Source organism: Bacillus rossius, chromosome 7, assembly GCF_032445375.1.
Source record: "Bacillus rossius redtenbacheri isolate Brsri chromosome 7, Brsri_v3, whole genome shotgun sequence".
In the NCBI taxonomy this organism is placed as follows: Eukaryota; Metazoa; Arthropoda; class Insecta; order Phasmatodea; family Bacillidae; genus Bacillus; species Bacillus rossius.
Window position 1 is genome coordinate 56,893,815 of NC_086335.1, and position 25,866 is coordinate 56,919,680.

At 39.4% G+C, this 25,866-nt stretch overlaps 1 protein-coding gene across 5 annotated transcripts in view; it reads left to right on the top strand.

Annotated features, from left to right (window-relative positions):
• The window catches only part of LOC134534106 (cationic amino acid transporter 2-like), a 47,344-nt gene that overhangs the window by 3,797 nt on the left and 17,681 nt on the right, over positions 1 to 25,866 (top strand). For all 5 annotated transcript variants that reach the window (XM_063372158.1, XM_063372159.1, XM_063372161.1 and 2 more), the window contains exons 2-9: positions 11,047 to 11,307; positions 13,481 to 13,609; positions 14,751 to 14,906; positions 15,829 to 15,933; positions 18,858 to 19,013; positions 19,937 to 20,061; positions 22,225 to 22,322; positions 24,563 to 24,702. In XM_063372158.1, the coding sequence (XP_063228228.1) occupies positions 11,070 to 11,307; positions 13,481 to 13,609; positions 14,751 to 14,906; positions 15,829 to 15,933; positions 18,858 to 19,013; positions 19,937 to 20,061; positions 22,225 to 22,322; positions 24,563 to 24,702 (1,147 nt within the window). In that variant the 5' untranslated portion in view covers positions 11,047 to 11,069. The remainder of the gene's footprint in view (positions 1 to 11,046; positions 11,308 to 13,480; positions 13,610 to 14,750; positions 14,907 to 15,828; positions 15,934 to 18,857; positions 19,014 to 19,936; positions 20,062 to 22,224; positions 22,323 to 24,562; positions 24,703 to 25,866) is intronic.

Genomic DNA, 25,866 nt, shown 5'->3' on the forward strand with positions numbered 1-25,866 from the left:
GATAGTCTCTGGGAAACTGTACGATGTCATAACGAGTAAGTGTGTTGGAGTAGAGCCTGACTCCAGAAAATAATGTGAATTTTTCAGGTCTCTGGCTGCATGTAGAGTGAAATCATTTTGCGATAGGCTGAAATTCAATATCAACACCTTTGTACTGCTTCTGCTACTAGGTCGCAGTTTATCTGGAGAACTCTGGGCCAATTAGAAATGCTCGGCCAAAGAAGTTTCGAATCACCAAGCTACCCGGTTGATACGTCGCACAAGTCAGCAGCCAATGGGCAGGTGACTGAGTGTGCAGAGGACTGTGGAGTCTATCCTGAAGGTCATTAACCCTCGAATATTTCCAATCCCTAACTATATGTGGCTCCCCCAACCCGACTTGAACCCACAAACCTATTTTTTTTCCAGCTTGACCAAATGCCCATTGTGATTGGTTTCGTTGGAAGACACATAACACTTAATGTAAGCGACATTTTTTCCCCCTACCAGGCTTGCAACCACTTGGCTGGTCCTTGCTCCCGGAGATTAGGTATATCTGTCCACAGCCACCGTGTTTACCGTGAATACCTATACAACTACGTCAAAGAACCTGTAAAGCTGTCTCAAGGGGTCGTAATTGTTTTGTTGTATGAAAGAGAGAAATCTTCCTCGCCACATCCCGGTGCTACGCTTCTTTGTACAGTGAAAACACATTAATAAAAAACGTGGTAATACAAAACTCTCATTAATACCAAGTATTTTCACAGTCCTTATGAATTACATAGGAGAAATATTGCTAAGTAACTTGTAATACTAATTATGAAGTTCAAAGTGGTTTTTGTTCCAAGGGTAAACAATTAGGTACATGAAGTGAAGGATGGTTAATACAGATATACCAGACTAATGTAAAGAAACAATGTAAAGTTTCAACTAAAATAATACTGATGCCATTGCCCTGGTTCATTAAAGGTTGAAAAAAAAAAATACCAACAAAAATGCTTATAAATTTTATTCTTTCAATAATATGGTAGTAAGTTTTTGTAGATTATTTCTAGACATTTAATTTATTCTTTCTTCCGTCTTAAATCCTTTTAAGCGTCATAAAGAAGAATATATATATATATATATATATATATATATATATATATATATTAGCCACAGGTTAAACCATCGTAAAATTGTACTTTACAATCCCTACTAAAAGTAAATTTAGAAATTATGTTTAATACAAAACTCACTATTGCTAAGTGATAAAGTTATGGTCCCTTCAAGATTTTATTGAATTTTGACTGTAATTATATTTTACATTAGGATGCGTTCCATGTTTTACTTTTTACATAAATTATTTTGGTTATTCAGTTTTAATGTACATTTTTGCTAATTAGGCGTTATTCGCACAAATTTAATGCCACATAGGTAGAGACCTGAAAAATTCGCGGATTCATTTCGTGTTATGCTAGCATTCAAATAATTATACCTTAGTGCTGCTTCTGTCATTGGTTCACTGTTAATCTGGAGGACTGAGGGCCAATTAGAGACCCTCACTCATAGAAGTGTTGAATCACAGGCCACCCATTCGAGTCGACTCACAAGTCAACAGCCAATGAACATTTGGCATTTGCCCGAGTGTGTAGAGGATATTGGAGTCTATCCTGGAGGTCATTGACCCCGCGAATTTTTCCGATCTCTAGTAATTCTTTTATAATATTTTTGAGAGTATGGAATGGCCATTTAGTAAAGCCACTGTTATTTTACGTCCATGATTGGACGCGCCTGATGACCCTAAGCTAGTTGTAAGCAAGGAGAAGTGGTGGTTACCCTATCACGTGTAGCCTGCCAAAGGACGTGACCTTGTTATCGACCAAAGAACACTCTCAAAAGATTTATACACACATACACTAGTTGAGTCTAGCCTAGAGTAAAATGAATACGTGAAATAATCTTGGCTCTACCCCACTATGAAAATGTACAGGTAATTTTCAATCTAGCTTGTCGCCATGAAACAACGCTATTGCTAAAAATCCGGAAATACTGCGTTTTCATTTGGTGTAAGGCTGAAATAATAGCACTCTGCATACTTTGACAATATTTGATTTTTATGTTGGCGGAGTGTTTATTGCGTAACCTCGCCTTGTTTTAATTGAGTCGATTTGAGAGCCGGTCTCCCTACTGCCACCTGGTAGTTTGTCTGGTCCACAGTCAAAGGGAGGAGTGGCGAAAACATCAGGAGCCAATCTCTCTACTGCCACCTGGTAGTTTGTCTGGTCCACAGTCAAAGGGAGGAGTGGCGAAAACATCAGGAGCCAATCTCTCTACTGCCACCTGGTAGTTTGTCTGGTCCACAGTCAAAGGGAGGAGTGGCGAAAACATCAGGAGCCAATCACCAAAGATGTGAAGGTTTATAAATGTTTGCAGTCTACCTTGTGACCAAATTAATCTGCGGAAAATCTCGGAGCCTATCCACTGTTAACAATATTCACATTAAATTTACGAAGAACGCTCGTTACACATTATCCAGGGATCTTCATAAATTTACGGTAAATTTACGGACACAGAGTTCGCCTAGTATGGATATGAATATTTTTGGCATATTAACAAAACATTCAAAAACTAGTTAAATCTACAGCAAGAACACTCTTTCTTTTGTCCACGCGTGTGTTCACCTTTGTTTAGAAACGAAACACACAACTCGGAAGTCGAAATACAGCATAGTTTTTTCTTTACGAAGATTAAGTTATTTAAAATTTCGAAGACCTCTTCGTTTATTTGTGTTAAATTCTTCGTTGAAAAGTCCGTAAATTTATTGTAATTTCTAATAGTGTAGCTACTACCTGTAATAATTGCTCTCTCGTGCTGACTGAAGACCCGTAAGACCCATAGCTAGAGACCTGTAAAATTCGAGGATTCATTTCGCGATAGGATAGAGTCCAAATACTTTTGACATTATTTTGCTTTAGTGATTGGGCCACAGTTTATCTGAAGGACTCTGGGCCAATGAAAAATCTTTAACAGAAGAATTAGCGAATCACGATCATTCCAGTCAACAGGTGATACGAGTCGGTAACCAATCAGCAGATGTAATTTGCACGAGTGCGTAGAGGATCATGGAGTCTCTCCTTTAGGGATTTGAAATCGCGAATTTTACAGGTATCTACCCATAGCATAGCATATAATGATGAATATTGAATGTTTACCCGACGTATGTATTTCATAGTTAAAGAACGGTAAAATTTGCGAGTTCATTTCGCGATAGGCTAAAACACAAATCGTTATACCTTAGTGCTGCCTCTGCTATTGGCTCACAACTCACCTGGATGACTCTGGACCAATGAGAAACACCCAACCAAAGCTTTATCGAATCACAGGCTGCTTCGCTGGAACGTCTCACAAGACAGCAGCCAATGAGTGGGTGGCATTTGACCGAGTGTACGTAGAACTATGGAGTTCATCCTACAGGTCATTGAACCCGCGAATTTTTCCTGTCCCTATTTCATAGTGTAACACTTTAAACTCGCCCCCCCCCCGCCCCCCCCACACACATGCACACACGCGCGCGCACACACACAAACACGTTGAACACACGTTGAACACGTTGAACACACGGACCCAGGAGCAGTCGCGGGTACATAGACTGTCGTCGTTATCTTCGCTCGGGGGATTAGGCATCTTCCAACCGCGTCCCGCCTGTCGAGCACGACGCTACTTCCGGTCTGACGAGGCCTCCACCGTTGCAGACGCTCTCTCCTTCCTCCAGTTCGATTCTTTGGCGTGCCCGAACAAACTGTCCGTTCATCCAGCCTGTACACTGTTAGGGATTACAGGACTTTTCAATGATGAATCTAACCTCAAATAAACGAAGAGTTTTTCGTAATTTCAAATAACTTAATATTCATAAAAAAAAAAACTACGCCGTATTCGACTTACGAGTTGTGTGTTTCGTTTCTAAACAAAGGTGAACACACGCGTAGACAAAAGAAAGAGTGTTCTTGCTGTAGAAGTAACTAGTTTTTGAATGTTTTGTTAATATACCAAAAATATTCATGTCCAAAGTAAGCGAACTCGGTGTCCGTGCATTTACCATATCTTCATGGAAACTACGCCTATTTCGACTTCAGAGTTGTGTGTTTCTTTCCTATTGGTTGATGTCTTAGCGAGAACATTTTTAGCCGTTTAATTGCCACAACTTGATTCGCTTATCTCTCTCCTAGCTGGGCATCGTTGGCTCACGGTCGTAGAGAGGGGCGTGTCCAAATTAACTGCAGTCCAATCACGAACACAGTGCGAGAACGTGAAGGTTTGCATTCTAACTTGCGAATGAGTTAAGTGCACATCGCTAACCAAGGATAGTATTCTGAAGGAGATTAATTCAATTTTTATGTAAGCATATATTACTTGGTTGTGATAAAGTTATACATCGTATTTTTTTGATCACACCTCGCATGTGATAGCCTACATTTATTTCAAGCCCTGCATAACAATCTGTAGTCTATACCTCGGCCTCCTGTTCCCATGTCAGACCGGGCTGGAGTGTAACAGAAAGTGAATAAGTAGACATTGCGGCTGTTAGCGAAGCGTGCAAACTACTCAGCCATCAAGGATCCGACACTTCCTACTTTCTAAGAGACATCGCACCAGCAAATACTTCGTGGCTAGTTACATTTAGGTTTCAAATTGTAAAAATTGTACACTTTTTCGTAATTACCTGCCGAATTGGAATGTTTGACGTTTATGGGCAGTGCCAATAAGGAGAATTACATGGAATTATACAACTGAATCATTTGAGGTTTAAAGGCTACCAGGCTACTTGATTATATGGTGTTAATTTCTATCAGAAAATGTTATTTAATTATTCCAAGCTTTTAAAACTTGTCAAAATTGCATCCAATTCTGTGCTAAGCATTTACTTAAACAGTTCATTGAAGTGTTAAAAATTGCATCCAATTCTGTGTAAGCATTTTTAAAAAATAGTTATTGGAAGTGTGTATCGTGATTAGACTGTTTTTACTATTAAGTTTATCTTTGAAGATAAGATAAATTAAGTTCTAAAATTCTTTTATTTTAAGGCTGTCTTGGTTCTTACAAACAAGAATATCATCAATTGAGAAGCTTTCCTTCATGAAACTATTTGTCATACATTCGTTACTTCAAAATATCCAAGAGGATCAGCGTTAAGAAATTGTTCAATTTTTTTCCGGATTTTATATAAAATATATTTATACAAATATGTTAATTATTTGGAGTAACTTCGTTATTTTCCATAAATTTTCCTGGCATGATTTTACCTCCTATTATTTGAATTAAACAATTTTATGACATCAACAAGTTGCAGTGGTTGTAGTACTTTGTTTAATTGGCATCTTCCAGGCGCTTAGTTTTCTATCTTAAATACGTTCTCTATTATCTGGAGTAAAATTTTATTTCAAGCTTTAATTTCCAAGGCGTAAACCTGCTTTTGAAAATATTGTAACATATGTCACATATATTGTTTAAATTAATTAATTTTTTTGTAATGAACCTGTAGTCAACGTTGGTCGGTCAAATTATGACACTACCTACACAATAGAGACCACACTTGTCTTAAAGAAATGAACTCCACCCACGTAACGTAGTGAAAAGAGAGCGTACATATAAGTGATGACGTATGCAATGGAGGCGAGTCAGGATGAGATTTAAGGTGTTTGTTGATGCCTTTATACGAAAAGCGAACCGAGAAAAGTAAAATTGCTATATTTTCAAACGGTAAAAGTATTTTAGCCTAATAAATGAAAAATAATTGTAAAAATGTTTGCAAATCACTTATTCTTTGCGAAATATTAAGAAAGTGGTATTATAATATTCTACTGCATAAACATTTCAATTCGTGAAATTTAGTTTTCAGAAGTGCAGCAATGTTATACCTGACCTACAAGACTGAATACTTTAAAACGTATAATTCTGACATTATTCCTGTCAACAACAGAGTAAAACTCAACTTAAACGTAACCTGTCTTGCGCTTTTTACAACTGATAACCTATCAGGACAGGTGATTTCCTATTTTAACGCCTTATTGAGTGTAAAAAGTCGCTTAGTAAGATTTTAGGAATGTTCCTATCAGCTGGAATTAACTGTTGCCTGCGTAGTAACTCTCAAACTGTGGGGTTCTCCCCCCTTTCCCACAAACCCCCCTCCCCTCATAACCTTAGTGGCCGGGAGTTATTCTCAAGGAAAGGAGAGCGTAGAATGATTTGATAATATGTGCATTTTGTGTCCATTTTGAAATATTATTAAAATCTTCAATACCTTTGTTACATTTCTTAACTTGTAATTGGTAAACAGTGTCATTAAAAACTGAAAGGGGCGACTTTCTTTTTGTAAATGAAACCGAAATATTCATTTAAAATGACAGATATTTGTAAATCCGTACATTTATGTACATGAAAACAACTTTATCATTACAAAATAGTGTTCGTAGCAATACCGGGTTCGGATGCTTACCCAGGCAGTTATGATTTGTGTTGTTCCATTACCTCCAATAGTTAAAGTTATTTGTAAACCGTTCCCTGAATAGCTTTCCAATATTAACTGCGTACGTAATAAATATAATATATTTAAGTAAAGTACAATTTTTGGATATTTGATTATCTTTTACATTGTCTAAAAACGTTATGTGTGAATGGTATCAATTAAAATATAAAATTATGTGCCAGTATTCGTAAGTAATAATTAGTATAATTAAAGTACTACAATCTATTTCTTACCAACTTTTGTAAAAGTATATATTTATTCTGTGCAACAATGGACTTTTACTCATTATTGTAAATATTGCAATGGAAAAGAAGGGCAATGTAAAGAGGTCTTTAATTTAATAATCCCTACAAACTTTATAAATGAGAAAGTGTGTTTGTTCTTTCATGCAGATACGGAGCATGGGATCGACATGATTTTTCTTTTAATATAGATGATTTTTTGGCCGGATAGTGACATAGAGTACACATAATTATGAAATTCCACTTCTAAGGGAGTGAAAAAGGGACAAATTCTGTTTTATTATAGAAAATCATAGGAGGATTTGTGTTTATTCTCTATGTCCGCCACATAGTCATATCGTAAGGTCTGTCAACTTCCTATCCTTCTCCTTGGCGAAACCCATACACTTAGTGAAGCTCGCGGCTGCTAGCGAACTAAAGGCGCTAATGACAGTTTATTTTAGAACTGTGTAAATAGATGGCGTTGCCTTGAATTTGTAACGCGCCAGCGTTTGGTGCGTCCTTCACGTCTTGCTTAGGGATTACCTGCCTTCCCACGAACTGAAGATTGGTGTCCCGGTTTTGGTGATGCGGAGCCTTGATGCACCGAGATTATGCAATCAGCGGGACTTTAAAATCAAAATTTCCCGTTTTTCAAGTGCATGTCCTACAGACTTGAAACTCTGTAGTGATGTTCCTTATATAACGATGTGTTAAGCCGGGTACATAAGCTAGTTTGCTATTTTCCACTTATGGGCTCCGCCTACCCGGGCACACATACGGTGTGCAGAGCTTCAGAAAAAACAACGCGATTTCAAAACTACTCAAGATATCCGAGTGGGGTCCGCTTACGTAAAACATTTAAGAGTTCGCTGAGTACTTTTGATTTTGGGTTAAGTTTTTAAACAGTATTTTTAGAAGAGTCAAAATGGCTAAAACGCATGTTTTCAGAGTAATTTTTAGGCGTAAAACAACCGGTACAGATCCTTGAAAGCACTTAAGGGACTTGCATTACACCTTTATCTTCATTTATCCGCCATATAATGTTGCGGTCACCGCTCAAATTTCACAGTTATCCTGTGACGACGAGAAGACTGCGCGTCAATTCAGAGCCTTGCGCTTAGAGGCGATACCGCGCTAGAAGCACCATCTAGCGTCGCTTATATCATCCCGCCTCACTAACACACATACACCCCTGACGAGGCGGGCCCCAAAAGTGATTTGAGGGCGCGCGATGACTTCCCCACTCATCAAAGGGCTGCATCTGCTGGATGTGTTTGGGAACCATTGAGCCAGGAGGTGCAACGAGTCAACCCAAGCAGTGAAGCTATGCAGTAATCATCTCGCAATCACCCTCGTTACCGGAGCTATCGAGATAAGGAACACGAGGAGGCACAGATAAGGCGGTATCGCTGGCTGTCGACTGCGGAGGCAAATGTTTGCGTCACTCTCTCCCGTGCAGAGCTGAGCAAACAGAACACCGCACAGACGGTCGCAGGCTTGCTTCGTTCCTTTTTTTCTCCCCGAACGGGAACGCACGTTCTGGCTGAAGCCACTGCAGCTAAAAAATAGTTCGAATACAGTAGCGGATCCAGAAACTCGTGCTCAAAAACTATTGTTCATCCGCATTTTATTTTTCGAAAACGTCCTTTTATCCATTGTGATTTGCGGTCATAGATGTAGCGTAGAGGAGGGGGGATTGCCCTTCAGATGCCCTTCTATTTTGTATTCACCACTGATCACTAGCGACCAGCAAAATTCGCGTTAATTTTAATGGCATTTTCATATGGCCACGAGAAGTTTTAGACGCCCCTAAAAGCCAGAGACCAGTAATAAAAATTACTGTAATTCGTGTGATCCAGCCATTTGCAACCTGGCGTGTCTGGCTGGTGGACCAAGGGGCCCGGGTTCGATTCCCAACCGCGGAGGGGATTCTTCAAACCTTCTCCCTTGATTCAGGACTGGGTGCTTGAGATGTCCCTTTCACCTTCATCCTGCAGAAGGCAGTGGCAGAGGCGTAGCCAGGGGGGGGGGGTTAGGGGTTCAAACCCCCCCCCCCCCCTTAGCACAAATCTTTAATTAATTTCTTATTCATCACTCAAACAAATTTCATATTAAAATTAATGAAATGTTTACCATTACAATATTAAAATGTAAGAACCGAAAACTGCTAAAATAGCACTATTTTACACCTTAAAATCCAAATTTTCCCGGGGAAGACCCCCGGACCACGGCTTCAATACGGGGGGGGGGGGGGGGGCATGCTTCTTAACACCCCCCATACACAAATTCTGGCTACGCCACTGGGCAGTGGTAAACCATGGCGGAATCACCCTACCTCGGCAAGCACAGTTACGTCCTGACGTCACGGCTGTCTTCAGCGACACCCAGTAATGGGTAAAACGACTCATTATCATTATCATCATCATCATCATCATCATCATCATCATCATCATCAGCTGAGATTGAACACTGAGCGTCTTGATAATGTTCAATTGAACAAAGTGCCACAACTACCATAAAACGTTTCGCTGTCGTAGGATGATTTCCCATAATTTTCTGTGACTCTTTTCAAATGATTAGGATTACTGTTTACATTTTCAGGGGCAATGCATTTTTCGCCGGAAAGAATTACACAGACCAGCTGTGTGTTAATATTTTTTTTTGCAGCATTGTCTGTGTTCCGTGATTGGCTGGGTTTATTCCAGGTACATGCCTACTGTTAGTACACCAATCATAGCCATCTGTTGCGTAAGAATACGTGTCCTAGAATGGCTCGGCCAAAAAAAAAAAAAAAGGCAATGGCTTCTCTTGCAACCGGTCTCCAATTATAAGAAAACAATCGCTAGCGCGGACATACCCTATTAAACGAATATATTGTGTGTGTGTATATATATATTTATTTATTTATTTATTGCGAAAAATACATTATCCTGACCATAAATCGTATATTTGTGTTAAACATATTAATTTTCTTGAAGATCCTGCAGCCAATGTTTGTCGGCCGAATCCAGACTGAGTCTATGTTTGCTTTACCATCACGTTCGTTGCCCTTCAAACGTTTGTACATCTCTTCCTCTTGCGCAGTTGTGTAACCTTTTATACAACTCTGCCTGGACGGTACTTCGAGGCAGTGGTAGACATCCCCCTTCTAACAGTGCCTCAATTCTATTTTCCAGTGAAGATAAAATGGCGCGCACTGTTATCAGTGTGATACCACTCGGTGACATAGAATAGTTACGTTCCGCAAATTAATCACATGGCTTATTTTACACTAAACGTTTTATTTTGTATGCCATCATAAATATTAATATGTTTTAAATATCAGTATTTTTTTTAAGACTGTAAAATAGAGTCTTTTGCCAGTATCAATACAGTTGTAGTTACTATGAAAACACTTATTCAATACTTAAAAAACAATTATTTCACTCAGCAAAAGCATTTTGAATTAAGATGGAAACTTTAAGTTCTGTATTCTTAGAGTAAAAAAAAATTATGCTTTTGACGAAATACAAGAAGATGCATTATTTCCAAAATAAACATTTTAAAATTTCCCTGTGTTGCATAAATAATTAATATTATTTTTTTGAATTGACAACGTCTATTAAATCGATGAACGCCGGCTGCACGCACGAAACAGTGTCCCGTTACGCACATTGTTCCGTTACGCTGTGTCCCGCTACGCTCATCGTACGCTTGCGCCGCATCTAAGTATCTCTCTTCCACTCGACTGTTTATAAAGTGAAGTTCAAAGTTAATGTGGTTTTCATTGCTTATTACAAAACAACAATTTCGGCAAAAAAAAAAGGTAATTTTATTCTTGCATTTTAAAAAATCTGATTACTGGTATAATTTCAAGTATTTATTGTCTTATTATTAAAATAAAAATGATTCAATTTTGTTCATAAAAGTATGCAATAATTAGAGACCCGTGAAATTCGCGGGTTCATTTCGTGTTATGCTAAAATTCAAATAATTATACCTTAGTGCTGCTTCTGTCATTGGTTCACTGTTAATCTGGAGAACTGAGGGCCAGTTAGAGACCCTCACTCATAGAAATGTTGAATCACAGGCCACTCAGTCGAGACGACTCACAAGTCAGCAGCTAATGAACAGTTGGCATTTGCCCGAGTGTATAGAGGATATTGGAGTCTATCCTGGAGGTCATTGAACCCGCGAATTTCACGGGTCTCTAGCAATAATTTCATCAATGTGTTGCTATGACGTTGTCACGTTAAAACTATCGTCCGTAAACCGACTTTATGCAGACAACCGATATATTTTTTTTTGTTTCAATTTGTCACGAGCCTGCAGGAACTTCACTTCAGTGTGGTGTGCCAGGTCCAGGCGGGGCACACCTGGCGATGGCCGCTCTGTGGCGGGCCGCGACGCGGCGCAAGCCCCTCCACCCGGGCGGCTGCGACGCCGACGCGGGCACGAGGCTGGCGCGCGTGCTCACCACCACGGACCTGACGGCGCTGGGGGTGGGCAGCACCCTGGGAGTGGGGGTGTACGTGCTGGCGGGCGGCGTGGCCAGGAGCGCCGCCGGACCCGCCGTCGTGCTGTCCTTCCTGCTCGCCGCCGTCGCCTCCGTCTTCGCCGGTGAGTCTCCCTCGTAGAGCAGTCGTGGCACAGACTGGTGGTTACACGGGCCTTGTCTTCTCATAGAGCAGTCATGACACAGAGTCGTCTCACAGACTGGTGATTACATGGACCTTGTCTTCTCATAGAGTAATAATGACACAGAGTCGTCTCACAGACTGGTGATTACATGGACCTTGACTTCTATTAGACAGTCTTCTCGTAGACTGATGATTAGGTACATGGACCTTGTCTTCTCATAGAGTGGTCATGACACAGAGTCGTCTCATAGACTGGTGATTACATGGACCTTGACTTCTATGACATAGTCTTCTAGTAGACTGATGATTACATGGACCTTGACTTCTATGACACAGTCTTCTCGTAGACTGGTGATTACATGGACCTTGACTTCTATTAGACAGTCTTCTCGTAGACTTGTGATTACATGGACCTTGACTTCTTTGACACAGTCTTCTCGTAGACTGGTGATTACATGGACCTTGTCTTCTCATAGAGTAGTCATGACACAGTCTTCTCATAGACTGATGATTACATGGACCTTGTCTTCTGATAGAGTAGTAATGACACATACTCGTCTCATAGACTGGTGATTACATGGACCTTGACTTCTATTAGACAGTCTTCTCGTAGACTGATGATTACATGGAACTTGTCTTCTCATAGAGTAGTAATGAAACAGAGTCTTCTCATAGACTGATGATTACATGGACCTTGTCTTCTCATAGAGTAGTAATGACACAGAGTCGTCTCATAGACTGGTGATTACACGGACATTGTCTTCTCATAGAGTAATGATGACACAGTCTTCTCGCGGACTGATCGTTACACAGACCTTGTCTTCTCATAGAGTAATGATGACAGAGTCTTCTCGCGGACTGATGATTACACGGACATTGTCTTCTCATAGATTAATAATGACACAGTCTTCTCATAGACTGGTGACTACATAGACTGTGTTTTCTATCAGAGTTATGATTTTATACACGGGAGTCTTCTCATTGACTGATGATTACATAGACCTTGTCTTCTCATAGAGTAATAATGACGCCAAGTATTTTCATAGACTAATATTTGAATAGGCCGTGACCTTTCATAGAGTATTCGTGAAATAGACAGAGTATTTTCAATTTTAAGGTGTGTGATATTACTAATTTATTAAGCAAATTGACATTAAATTTTTTTGTATGAATTTGTAAAATGGATGTGTGTGGATTATTTCTTGTTTTAAGTTGAAAAGAGGTGATTTATTACAGATTTATAAGCGTGATCGTATGAAACATTATAAATAATATCTTAAATTTTTAAAATGCTTCTCATGCACTCAGAACTCCAAATGAGCACATCTCCTGAACTTCTTCGTAAAGTGTTAGAGATCTGGCAACATCGCGCACCGTAAGCTTAGCGTGAGACGGCCCATAGCAGATGATGGAGGTTAAGGGTTGACTGCCGCAAAGTGGCTCGCACTAGTCCCGATGACGTGTCTTTGCGCAGGCACAGTTGCTGAAAATGACCTTCAGGGATGTCTTGTGGCGTAGTTAGGTACATGCAAAGTGAATTAAAGACAGAGCTCGCTGGTCTGTGCCCCGCTCAGTTTTATCGCAGTTAAGTCCTCGTACACGAACCGGTAGGAAACGGTAGCATCGACAATTACAGGTTGCTAAATGCACTGTTAGAAATCACATTAAATTTACATACAGACTTGTGAACGAAGAACTCACCTAAAATTCTCCGTGATTCCAGATAACTGGATCTTCATATACATTACACCGTATTTATATTTCCTAGTTTTTTTTTGTTTTTGTTTTTAGAGTAACAAGTTTTTGAATGTTTCGACGACATTCCAGGATTATTCTTGCGTATTCATGTTTACAGTAAATGAACTTAGTAAATTTCCATAGATAACGGTAAATTACGAAGATCCCTGGATAATTTGTAACCAGCATTCTTCGTAAATTTAATTCGATAATTTTAAACAAGTGTGGCAGGCACATTCACGGTTTTGCCCAGTTCTAGGGACAGAAGGAAAAAATTGTCACAGCGGCAAATGAACAAATTACATCGACTTGTTCGCCAGTGACCCTTGGCGTTACGAAATAGCGCGAGTTTCGCTAGGGTCTGAGTCGACTGGTAAAATTGAAGAACGTTCGCAACGCACCGTGATGTGTTCCAGGTCTGTGCTACGCCGAGTTCGGCTCTCGCGTGCCCAGAGCCGGCTCGGCGTACGTCTACAGCTACGTCAGCATAGGGGAGTTCGTAGCGTTCGTCATCGGCTGGAACCTCATCCTGGAGTACGTCATTGGTGAGTGATCTCGAACTCTCTGCACACGGCCGCGTCAGTGTGAATAATATACCTGCGTGAATGGTTGGATGTGTTCGTGAACAGTTACAACTAATGTGACAACGATCCCGTCAACCTCTTTTTGGAATAACTGACATAAATTTTTTATTATTATTATAATTACGGACATGTATTTTTCGCTAAAAATTCTTAGCGCCCATTTAGGTATGCCCGCGCCAACGGTTTCTTTCTTGTCATTGGCTACCGTCTGCAAGAGAAGCCATTGCCTTATTTGGCCAGGCCATTCAGATCGCGTTTGCTTCCGCACTTAACAGTAAACGTGTATCTGAAATAAACTCGACCAATCACGAAACACAGACGATGCTACAGCCTTTTAACCCTCAGATGATAGTCTCGAAACCTTTTCGTGAAAAAATATACGTAAGGGCCTATTAATAGAGACTGGAAAAATTCGCGCTTTGGATGACCTCTAGGATATACTCCACAATCCCCTACATACTAAAGCAAATGCCACCTGCTCATTTGTTACCGACTCGTGACACGTGTCAACTGAGACGCTTGAGATTCGATACTTTTTTGGTTAAAGGTTTTTCATTGGCTCAAAGTCCTTCAGATAAACTGTGAGCCAATCAGAGAAGCAATATAAAGGTACAGTTGTTTGGATTCTATCGTATCGTGAAATGAATCCGCGAATTTTTCCGGTCTCTACCGATTAATATACATAAGTATATTTTAAAAATGTGCATCTCTGTTATAGTTGTAAATCATATGTCGACATAAATTTTTATTATATGTATATATATATATATTTATTTAAACTTTGACATATTTGTTTTTAATGAATTTCTTAATGAGTTGTCTAGTCATACTGCATCTATATTTAAATTATATACCTATTCTATTGTTTATTAAAAATACAATATTTTTGAGCTGTGTTTTGTATTGTAATGTATTACAATTTGTGGATTATTGTCGCTTTGTAATAACTTGTATGAAATTTTCAAATTAGTTAATAACTTTTTTTTAAGGATAGTAACAGTAATTTTTTTTTCGGAAGAATGAACTTCGTTAGTTTATTACTTTATGGCAGTCTGCGTATTTTTTTTAAAATCAAATGCATGTTCATTTTTTTCCCCCGCAGGTTCAGCTAGTGTTGTTCGAGGACTGAGCATGTACTTGGACTCCATGATGAACGACACGATGAAGCACGCTTTCCAATCGTTCGCGCCCATCAACGTTTCAATTTTGTCTCCGTACTTCGACTTCTTTGCGTTCGCGACTTCGCTCCTTCTCGCGGGTACGATTTCAGATTTTTTTATTTTATATTATTTTACCTGGTTGTGCTCCGTACCTGAACGGGAAAAAAAAGTTTTTCCGTACTTTTACAAAAGATTCATTTGGAAACAACTGGCCAAGAAATAGTTTTTGATACTACAAGAAAATTAGCGTAACTTAGTTCTACACATGGCTGTGGTTATTATTGTTTATGAAATATGTTTTTCGAGATAATACTGAGTTTTTCGTACGAAAATTGGCTCATAATTTTATATTTTAAGTGCTGTTTCATTCAAGCATAATTTTTTTTTTCACCATGGAAAATACAATCGTTTATTCAACAATTTAATTTATTTTTCTGCATCATACTTGTTAAATCGCGCAGTTAATACTGGAAAACTATTTGGGGGAATATTTACCATCAGAGGTACTGTGACAACACAAAGCATAAATGACCGGGTAATAATCCGAACCCAGTATTACTGCGAAAAATTTTTTTGGTTGTGATATAGTTGTTTTTTTCATGTAAATGCACAAATTTGCAAATATCTATAATTTTACATGAATATTTATGTTACATTCACAAAAAAAAAAATTACAGAGTAGTGAAATCGGACGCACGCCGGTTATTGGGAAGAGGGTTTGTGGGTTTGAGTCCCTGGCAAGTCATGAAGTGTGTATTTGTAATCGTAGAAATTGGTCACAAACACGTCATGGTCAGTGAAACTGTTAAAATGTCAAAACATAAGTTACAAAAATAGGGGGAATGGTTGGCTCGTTGGTGATTAGAAAATCGGAGATGGTTGTGCGTAAACAACTTGTGTTGTATGTAGCCTTCCTGGTCCCTTCTTTCTTCTGTAACTATCAAGGTTTTTGTGGCGAGGATAACAAAGCACGCAAACATTATTTATCTCCATCTTTATTAACTATGTTTTCTTTTTCAGTTGTTCTGGCTGTCGGGGTTAAAGAATCCTCATATGTGAACACTATATTCACACTGCTGAACATTGCTGTGATCCTATTCGTAATCATCGCAGGATCAATTAAAGGTAAATACACCTAATGTGTACACACATCCATATTTAATAGCAGCCATAGCTGTTAAAGACATAATTTGAGACCTGGATTACTCGGAGACATGATATTATTTATACCTTATACGTTTAACTGGCATTTTATTTGGGATTTGTATTTTTTGACACGCCAAAAAGAAACCCAGCGATAGAATACCGAAATTCATATGATCCAACCATATGCAATCTGGACAGAAGGTGACATGCCGTAGCAGGCAACGAACAAAATTACAGTTACTTGTTTGTGTACAAGAGTGTGCAGGCTAGCCTGGCGCCAGAAAATAACGCGAATTTTACAGGTGTTTATCCATCAAGTTATAAAATATCGTGTATCTTAAGGTGTGCATTTATTTTTTGTTTGATTGGGAGTGATTCCGGGATTTTCGAAAACACGGCAGTGCGCTAATCCAACGTCTTGAAACCAACAGAAAAATATGTTGTGTGCAAAATGAATAATTTTAAGCTTGCTTATGCTAGGAAGTAGTGTTTTCTCTCGCTGTGTTTAAGGCAGAGTGAACGTAATAAAGTGTATCAATTATCCTTTGGGAATTACTTATTTGAGAAAGGTCTTCTACAGGACCATCATTTTCCCTTGTATTTACCCTGCTTGTTGTATTGCATGCCGCACTGCACCTCACATGACCGAGTTAAGGTTTTTTTTCCTCTGTGTTAATGCAGATTTTTACCTTGGCCGATCTTAGCTAGCATAAGTCTAGTGTAAACACAGATCCATGGGTAGGAACGGGAAGAATTCGCGGGGTTCACTGACCTCCAGGATAGACTCCACAGTCCTCTGCACACACATGCTCACTGGCTATTCACTTGTCAGGACGTTGTCAACTGGGTAGCCTTTGATTCGTCAGTCTATTGGTTGAGGGTTTCCGATTGGCCCAGATACCTCCAGACGAACTATGAGCCAATTACAGAAGTAGTTCAGAGTTATATGTTTCTAAATTATAGCTTAAGGCAAAGTGAATCCGCGAATATTCCCGGTGTCCAGTCATGGCACAATTGCTGCCAAACAAAGCTCACAATCCCATGCTAACCTTCACGGGTGGTTCGTACCCAGCATGATAAGGCGTACAGGCTTATGCCTAAGATGCACTTAGGTCCCTTCCTTACCTGGACCCCTGCCAAACATATTACACTTTTGCTTTATGTTAGGTTAGGGAAAAAAAGAAAGGTTTTGTCATTTCATCCTAATCATTTGTTCCCGTACAGCCAGTAATTGACTAAACTGAATATAAAACTGTTGAAAGTACTGCGAAAAGTTCAGCGTGGCCTCTTCCTCGTGTTGAAGGCCATCTTGTAGAGGCTGCATTGTTAGATAGGCCTATTACAGTTGCTCGGGCAACTGCCTCCTGCTCACTGGCTACTGACTTGTGAGACTTGTCAATTAGGGTGCCTGCTATTACGATGATTCTTTTTCTTTCTTTTTTTTTTAATTGGATGAGAGTTCTCCAGATAAACCGTTTTCAAATCACAGCAAAAGCAGAAAAAATGGTAAACGTGTTTTTGAGCCTACTATATTATCACGAAATGAATCCGCGAATTTTTTTTTTTCTGGCCTCTACCTATTGCCCATAAATACTTTCATCAGAGAGAAGAGTGTCGATGGTTTTAAACTGTGAACAGGTCAGACGCTTCTGCCTTCTGATTGGCTGGGTGGTTTGGCCTATCGGAGATGGCCAAACATTTGACGCGCGGGCCAAGCCGCTTACATTTGGTGCACTGGAAATTCACTCGACGCACAAGAAAGTGTCGCACTCATTCGCACTTTACTTCTGGGTCCAACTCGAGATCGCCAAGCTTCGGAGCTAAAAAAGAAACGCTTCAACGCGAAGCACCCGAGTTTGAGATTGAAAATTTTAAATTCAACCAAAGCGACTAAAAAGATCAGTGGATGAGTTAAGTGCACGGCCAATACTATTCCGTGCGGGGTAAACGTGTTATTTGCGAGTGTTCATTAATTTTTTTTTCTTCAAAACTAGTGGACCATATTTTAGGCGAAGAGCAAAATGATCATTATGGAAGTGCTGAATGCCGGGTGGGCGATGGACTCAAAACTCTTCCTCTGCGCTCGCGTGATCTCTCGCTGACGACGTCCGACGGTAGGCGCCAGCAGTTGCTGATGAAGTCTCAGGGCTCAGGACACAGCCAACTGTCTGGTCAGCTGAGTGAGGCGGTGACTATGCTGGGTTGGTGGCCCCGGCCGCTGGTCATTGCCGGAGCTCTAACACCCTCCCGATCAAACAACAGGGAGTGATCCCTAGCAGTCCTGTTTTAATTTATTGCTCTGGAATGTATATAAAACGAACTGGAATGCTACTCCCACGCTACCCAGACAGGGCGCACGTTTGATGGGAGGGGACCGTGAGAATGCCGGCCGTAAGTTCGGAATAATCTGACGACGCCCGAGTGATCCCTTGACAGCTTTGTCGTAATTTTACTTGCTCTGGAATTAATGAAAAGGTTCTGAAAAGCAGTGGCGTAGCCAGGATTTGTGTATGGGGGGGGGTTAAGAAGCATGGCCCCCTCCCCCCCCGTATTAAAGCGGGGGGGTCCTGGGGTCCTCCCCCGGGAAAATTTGGATTTTAAGGTGTAAAATAGTGCTATTTTAGAAGTTTTCGGTTCTTAAATTTAAATATTGTAATGGTAATTTTTTTTATTAATTTTAATATGAAATTTGTTTGAGTGATGAATAAGAAATTAATTAAAGATTTGATGCTAAGGGGGGGGGGGGGGGTGTTTGAACCCCTAAAACCCACCCCTGGCTACGCCTCTGCTGAAAGCCACTCCCGTTCTACCCGGAAGGGCGCACAAACGGGGGAGGACTGGTGGAGGATGCTGACCGCTAAGGTTGGAAACAGAACTTGAGGACGGAAGGACCCTGCCCGCAGCGGACCCCGCCAACTGGAGGATCCGGCGGGAGGACATCCCGGCCGATGTGGTCGGCGGGGAAGGGGGGTTCCTGCCGTTCGGCGTCGCCGGCGTGCTGAGAGGCGCGGCCACGTGCTTCTACGGCTTCGTGGGCTTCGACTGCATCGCGACCACAGGTCGGCTGGCTTCCGAAATACCTACTTATCACGTCTGTGCGATTTCGATACTGCCCGTGAAAAATATAGTGTGTGTTAAAAAAAAAATTAAAAAAATCAAAACATTTTTTTTTCTCTATCTACCAAGTTATGTACCAATATTATCTTTGAAAGATTTGTGCAATGGAAGTGCATGACTTGATGTAAGCTTTTGGACGTACGCCATTGCTAAGCACATGTATGTCTGTAGAAGAAAACTACAAAAAGAACTTAAAAAAAGACAAAAACACTAACTAAGCAAAATATTGCTGTTGTGTTGTGGTGTTTATGTCCTGTGTTTTTGTAATTTTGGGTTTTTTGTAGTTTTCTTCTACAGACATACATGTGCTTAGCAATAGCGTATGTACAAAAGCTTACATCAAGTCAAGTTATGTACCAACATTTGTATAATTATTAGCTTTGCCAATTACCAGAGGACTGTCAATTTCCCATTATTTTCTGGAACCAGACCAGAATGGATACCATTATTATACGTTTAAAAGGAACTTATCATTGGGGCATGCATATTTTGTGAAAAAAATATTCCGAGACTGGCTGAAAGTTAAATACGCTGTAGCATCGCGTGTGTTTCGTGATTGGGTGAGTATTTAAACAGTTTTTTAATGATGTTTTTGGGCTTTCAGTTAACCGTAGTTTTATGTCAAAGTGCGGTCAATATACTTTTATGAATGAACTGATAACCTAGTCATTACAAATAATTTTCCCAATGAAGTACGAAGACAAACTCTTCTAATAATGTCTTCTCGTTTCGTAATTTTATTTTTACTACAAATATTGCATTGTTTTTTTAAATAATTATTCACAGTGTGTTTTTTAAAAAGTGTATTATTTTCTTTGCAAATAAATAAGGACCAAGACGGACTAAAATGTAAACATTTCTTCAGGTGAGGAAGTGAAGAAGCCTCAACGAGCCATTCCGCTTGCGATAATAATGTCACTAATGATAGTTTTTCTATCATATTTTGGAGTTTCGACTATTCTCACAATGATGGTTCCGTATTACCAGCAGGTGAGTTATAAATGAATGATAAATTATTTTTTTTTCCAGATTATTCACAATAAATATGTAACTTTTTTGTGTGTTTCACTGTATTCGTTTGAGAAATATAAATAGTTTTGTTTAATGTTATTCATAAATGTCAATAGAGATAAGATAAAGTGTTTAAATTTATATATACACAAATTAATAATTAGTATTTTTCTATAAATATCTTAAATATTTTTTTTAGTATACTGATTAACATATGCGCATTGGCGCTTAGTTAATGTCAGAAGCATCTCGTAAGATAACTAAAAAATAACAAACCTAAAATCGCTTTAATTTGTCTGAATGACACTTTATCGTGCGCTTGTACCAAACATGACTTACCTTATCTACAAGTCACTGTGACAGAATTGACGAGGTGTGATAAAAAAAAAATACGGTGAATGAATTTTCGTAGCAGCAACTGCCGACGCTACATCTGTTTGGAGTAGCAAGCCCGATAGCCTGACCCGCTGGGATAGTCACTGACCGGTTCGAACAAGTCGTGACCTGTCAGTCGGTTTCCAGAGCCGGAAGAGTGAGGTCGTGTTTACCGTGTCTGTCGCGCATTATTGTTTATGTATTTCTAACAACGCGTTCACTTTATGTTTTGTTTGCGAAATGATGACCAGAAGAAATGGGTTGTGCTAAAAGGAAAACGTTTAGACACAAATCCCACATTCAAGTGGCCACGACATAACAGCTGAAGGCCCTTCCAAAAACCTTCCAGAAATTCTTCCAAACATGGAATCCACTTTGGATTCGCTAGCTAAGGAGAGTATTTTTAAAGAGATTAGTTAAAAAATTTTTATGTAAGCTTATTATTTTGTTCGTAATAAAATTATTCACCATATGTTCTGATCCCACCCCGTACTACAGACAAATATAACTTCTGGTAATGGTAGACATACAAATGATATAAGCGTTAACCTTTTTTTATTTCCGTTCTTTTTAAAATGACTCATGCAGTAGAGAATTTTGATTTGATACAATTTCTTAGACATACGCTATTGCATTTTTGCACTGTTTGACATGGAAAAAAATTTCAAGAACGCAAAAAAAAAAAAAAAAAAAAAAATTAAAAATGAAAACATAAACCCACTGTCTGTTTGTGCGTGATGACGCGAACAGATGCCAGTTACCGAAACGTCGCAACTGTTAGGTTATAAGGAAACCTATTGTGGTCATCGGTGTTGTGTTGTCCATAATATCTGTTTATCTTCATCGTTGTTTTCGTATATCTGTTGCGTTGACCAGGTTTTGTTGTCTGCCTGCATTTGTTATTGAAACTGTCTCGTCGTTGCTAGCCCACTGTGTTCGTTTGTGCTGTTATTATAATAATAATTATTATTATTATTCCATGACTAAATCCCTTCCACGGAATTCTTGTGCTGTCTGATATTTAAGTTTGAATGTGTTCGTGTGTGCTGTCCATAACACCTGTCTAGGTACTATGTACCTATTACCTGAAAGTTTCTTCAATTCAAAATACATGTAATTAAAGTCATTTGTGGCACAAAATGACAGTTTTTAAACTAAATGAACACTATTCCATATTAGGTACCACTTTTTCCAATGGCCTAACAGTATATCTATAAATAAAAAAATTCACCATTTTAAATGTGATAAGACTTTTAGGTTGTAAATATTATTGTGTCATAAAAAATGTATGTCCAACAAATAACCATTACTTTGTAAGAAATATATAAAAACTGTCATTATTATAAATCAAAATCATAAAAGTACTATTCCATATTTGGCTCCCTTCCTCTACATCGTTGGGTTTATCTGTTTGACGTAGCTGATGTAGGCTTGTTCTCTCTGTTTTTTTTTATTGATTATTTTGCATTCTTGAATTTTTTTTTCATGACAAAAAGTGCAAAAACAAAAAAAAATGCAATGGCGTATGTCCAAGAAATTGTATGAAGTTTTTTTTTAAATGTAAATAATTCATTGAAATTTCTCTTTTGTATTCACGGAAATGTTGTCACAAAAATTCGCGTTTTTTTGTTTACCTTCTTTCTTAGTATAATTATAAATTTCAAAGATAAGCATACTAAAAAATTAAAAATTGAAAGGGATTAAGTACAGAATTCAAAATATCAAAAGATTCACTATGACTTAAACGTGTTTGTTCACCTTCCTCAGGATGAAGACGCTCCCATCCCGCACGTGTTCACGAGCGTGGGATGGCCGCTGGCCACGTGGATAGTCAGCGTGGGAGGAGTCTTCGGTCTGTGCGCGAGGTATCCATCCATGGCCAGCCGCGCGCTTGTCTCTGGCGTGGAGACCGGAAAAAAATTCGCGAATTCATTCCGCGGTAGGCTAAAATAACAAATGGTTATACCTCAGTGCTGCCTCTGCTATCGGCACGCAACTCACAACTGGATGACTCTGGGCCAATTAGAAACACCAAACCAAAGCTTTATACGAATCACAGGCTGTTACGTTGGGACGTCTCACAAGACAGCAGCCAATGGGTGGGTGGCATTTGACCGAGTGTACGTATAACTATGGAGTTCATCCTACATGTCATTGAACCCGCGAATTTTTCCGGTATCCCTATCTCAGGGGTTCAGACGAGTAACCTTCTCGGCTGTGTGCACAGAAAATTTTATTTTTCTGTACCTTTAAAAAAAAGATTTCTTTAGGGACCAGTTGCCAAGGAAAAAAGTTTGCAAAACTACATTGTAAATTTGTACATCACATGCATGTGGTTATTTTTTGCATTTATGAAATACGTTTTTTCGAGATAATACTTTTAATTGATGTTTCATTCAAGAATTTATTTTAAACCACGGAAAAGATAATCGAAATGTCTGCAATTTGACTTTATTTTATTGTATCATGCTTGTTAATGTGTGCAGTTCATACAGAAAAGCTATTCAGGAAACTGTTTACAAAATAAATTAAATATCGGAGGTACCGGGACAAAACAATCTGAACCCAGTGTTACTGCGAACACTATTTTGTAGCGATAGAGTTGTTTTCATGTAGATGTACGGATTTACATATTTCTGTTCCGTTTACAGAAAAGAATTACAATGTGATGCTCTATTCGTTATGCGGCTGGGGCCGGCAGGATACATTTCTAACCTGAAAAAAAACTTATTTTTTAGCAAAGACAAAAATCTCTTATGCTTGTTTGTTTGAATAAAATTAGTTTAAAATAAAAACAACTATGATATTCAAGAAACGTATGGTTATTTCTAACACACATTTTTCCTTCAATGAGTTTGATTTATTTAAACATTTATAATTCCTTGTTGCCTACATTTCCTACGGTCTAGTGGTCAGGTTACCTGGTTTCAGGAATCCTAGGTCTCGGGTTCGATTCCCTGCTGAGTAGAAGGATGTTTAACTCGTGGATGATTTACTTCCTTTGCTCAGGACTGGATGTTGAGCTGAAATTTTCACCTCCATACATCAGACAACGGCAAAAATTTGCAGATTTATCGTACAATACTCAAAAATTTCCCAATGGTCCGCGAAAGAAAACAAAAATTATGAAATTACAGTAACAATTGACAAGTAAGTATAAAATAATAAATCATGCAAATTAATGCCAGATTCGAAAATAATAATAAATAATAATAAAAATCGTGACACAAAAATAAAATAAAGGATGTCTATGTTTAAATGCAGGTTAGCATCGGCGGTAAACAATTCACGAGCTAAAACTTCAACAAGCAATTAATTATTACATAAATATATTCCAGAGTAGTTTCACTATCAATAAAGTTTCATTTTGCACACCCAACACGTTTGGTATGTAATCTGATGTTCACAAAAGTGACCATGTACGGGTTCATGTTGCTGCACGTGGGGTCCGCCATCTTTTGTGTCAGTTTTTTTTCCCCCGTTCACGTACATCCGTCCCATGGCCGGTTCTACCGTTGCTATGGCAACGGGGCCCCATGGGTCTAGGGGGCCTGCGAAGGAAAAAAAAAACTTAAAAAAAGTAGACAATTTTAAATAAATCATATACAACTATTTAACCGAAGGCCTAAATTTAGTTACCGATGAAATATTACACCAGAGTAATACTATCCGGAATATGCTGTGCGTACAGAACGTGTCTGGATCTACAACTGTGAGTAACAAAACCCACCACCAATTGACGTGACACCATGTGGACAAGTGCAGAACGCTTACACTCATTCATTTGCCATTATTCAAAATCAATTTACGTTGACAATCGAAACACTGACTTAAAACTAGTTTTAATGTGTTTTAAAACTAATTGTGAAATGGTTAAAAAAAATATTTAATTAAAACAATGTACATAAAGGAAAAAAAAAACATTTTTTTAATCTCTGTTAGAAAAAAAAAGGGGGGGGGGGGGTCATCATGACTTCTAGCAACGGGGCCCACAGAATGATGTGGGGGGTCTGATCCATCCCCTTGTCCAGTAAGTCAGTCACCCGCTGCCAGACGCCGGGTGCTTGTGCGAGAGAGCCGTGTTTTTGTTTTCGTGTGCGAGCAGCCTGTTCGGGTCCATGTTCCCGCTGCCGCGCATCATCTACGCCATGGCGTCGGACGGCCTGCTGTTCCGGTTCCTGGGCGCGGTGAGCGCGCGCCTGCGCACTCCCGTGGTGGCGACCCTGCTGGCGGGGTTGCTCACAGGTGCGCCAACCTGCCGCCGCCCGAAACACGTCGCCCCGTCTCGCGACCAAACCTGCGGAGACCTGAGATTCCATTCCCGATTACACCCGAACAATTTATTCACCTTCTGACAACTTCGGGATTTGTTTTATTTTTTTTTGCGCAGGAAAATATGAATTCAAATATTAAAAGTGGTCGGTTAGGTTAACTACATTAAAACACTTTTAAAACACCATGGACGATTAGTTTAGGTAGGTATATCTACATTAAAATAAACAGAGAAATATAAATATTCATTTTTTTTCCCTAACCTAACTAAAACTAAGTGTATTTTGGAGGGGTCCGGGTTAGAGGGACCTAAGTGCGTCTCAGGCCGAAGCCTATCACGCCTTAGTCATGCTGGGATTAGCCATGCAGGGAGAGGGTCGCATGCATCATGTGCTAGGAGGGGATTGGCCAGCCATGGCAGCGATTGGCGCCATGACTAACTCCCCTCACTCTTAAATCTAGACTATAACTAGAGATAGGTTGGGCCCCAGGTAAAACCTGCATAGACACAGGGAAAACCCTGGGCACATTCATGCGGTATGCAGAGATGCACACAAAGTTCTGCCGTTCCCGATTACACCCGAACAATTCACCTTCGGCCAACTTCGGGATTTGTTTTATTTTTTTTTTTGCGCAGGAAAAAATGAATTCAAATATTTAAAGTGGTCGGTTAGGTTAGCTACATCAAAACACTTTTAAAACACCATGGACGGTTAGTTTAGGTTAGTATAGCTACATTAAAATAAACAGAGAAATGTAAATATGTATACATAAATAAACCCGAAGTTGGCCGAAGGTGAATATTCGGGCGTGTTCGGGCAGGGACAGAACTTGATGGAAATCTTAGGCTTCCCCACCAACCTGCCGCCGCCCGGCTGTGCTTTCACAAAACATTCCTCTGGAAACCTAGTTTGCGATACCACAACGAAGACGTAGTATATCTTTGCACGACACATGGCTGTAGTTATTTTTTGCATAAATTAAATATATTTTTCTTTGATAATGCTAAGTATTTCCTACGAAAAACAGCACATAGTTTTGTATTTTAATTGACGTTTTCATTCAAATTCATTTAATTTACTATGCTTATTAGTGTGCGCAGATAAAGCTTGATTCAGGGTAACGGTTTACAAACGA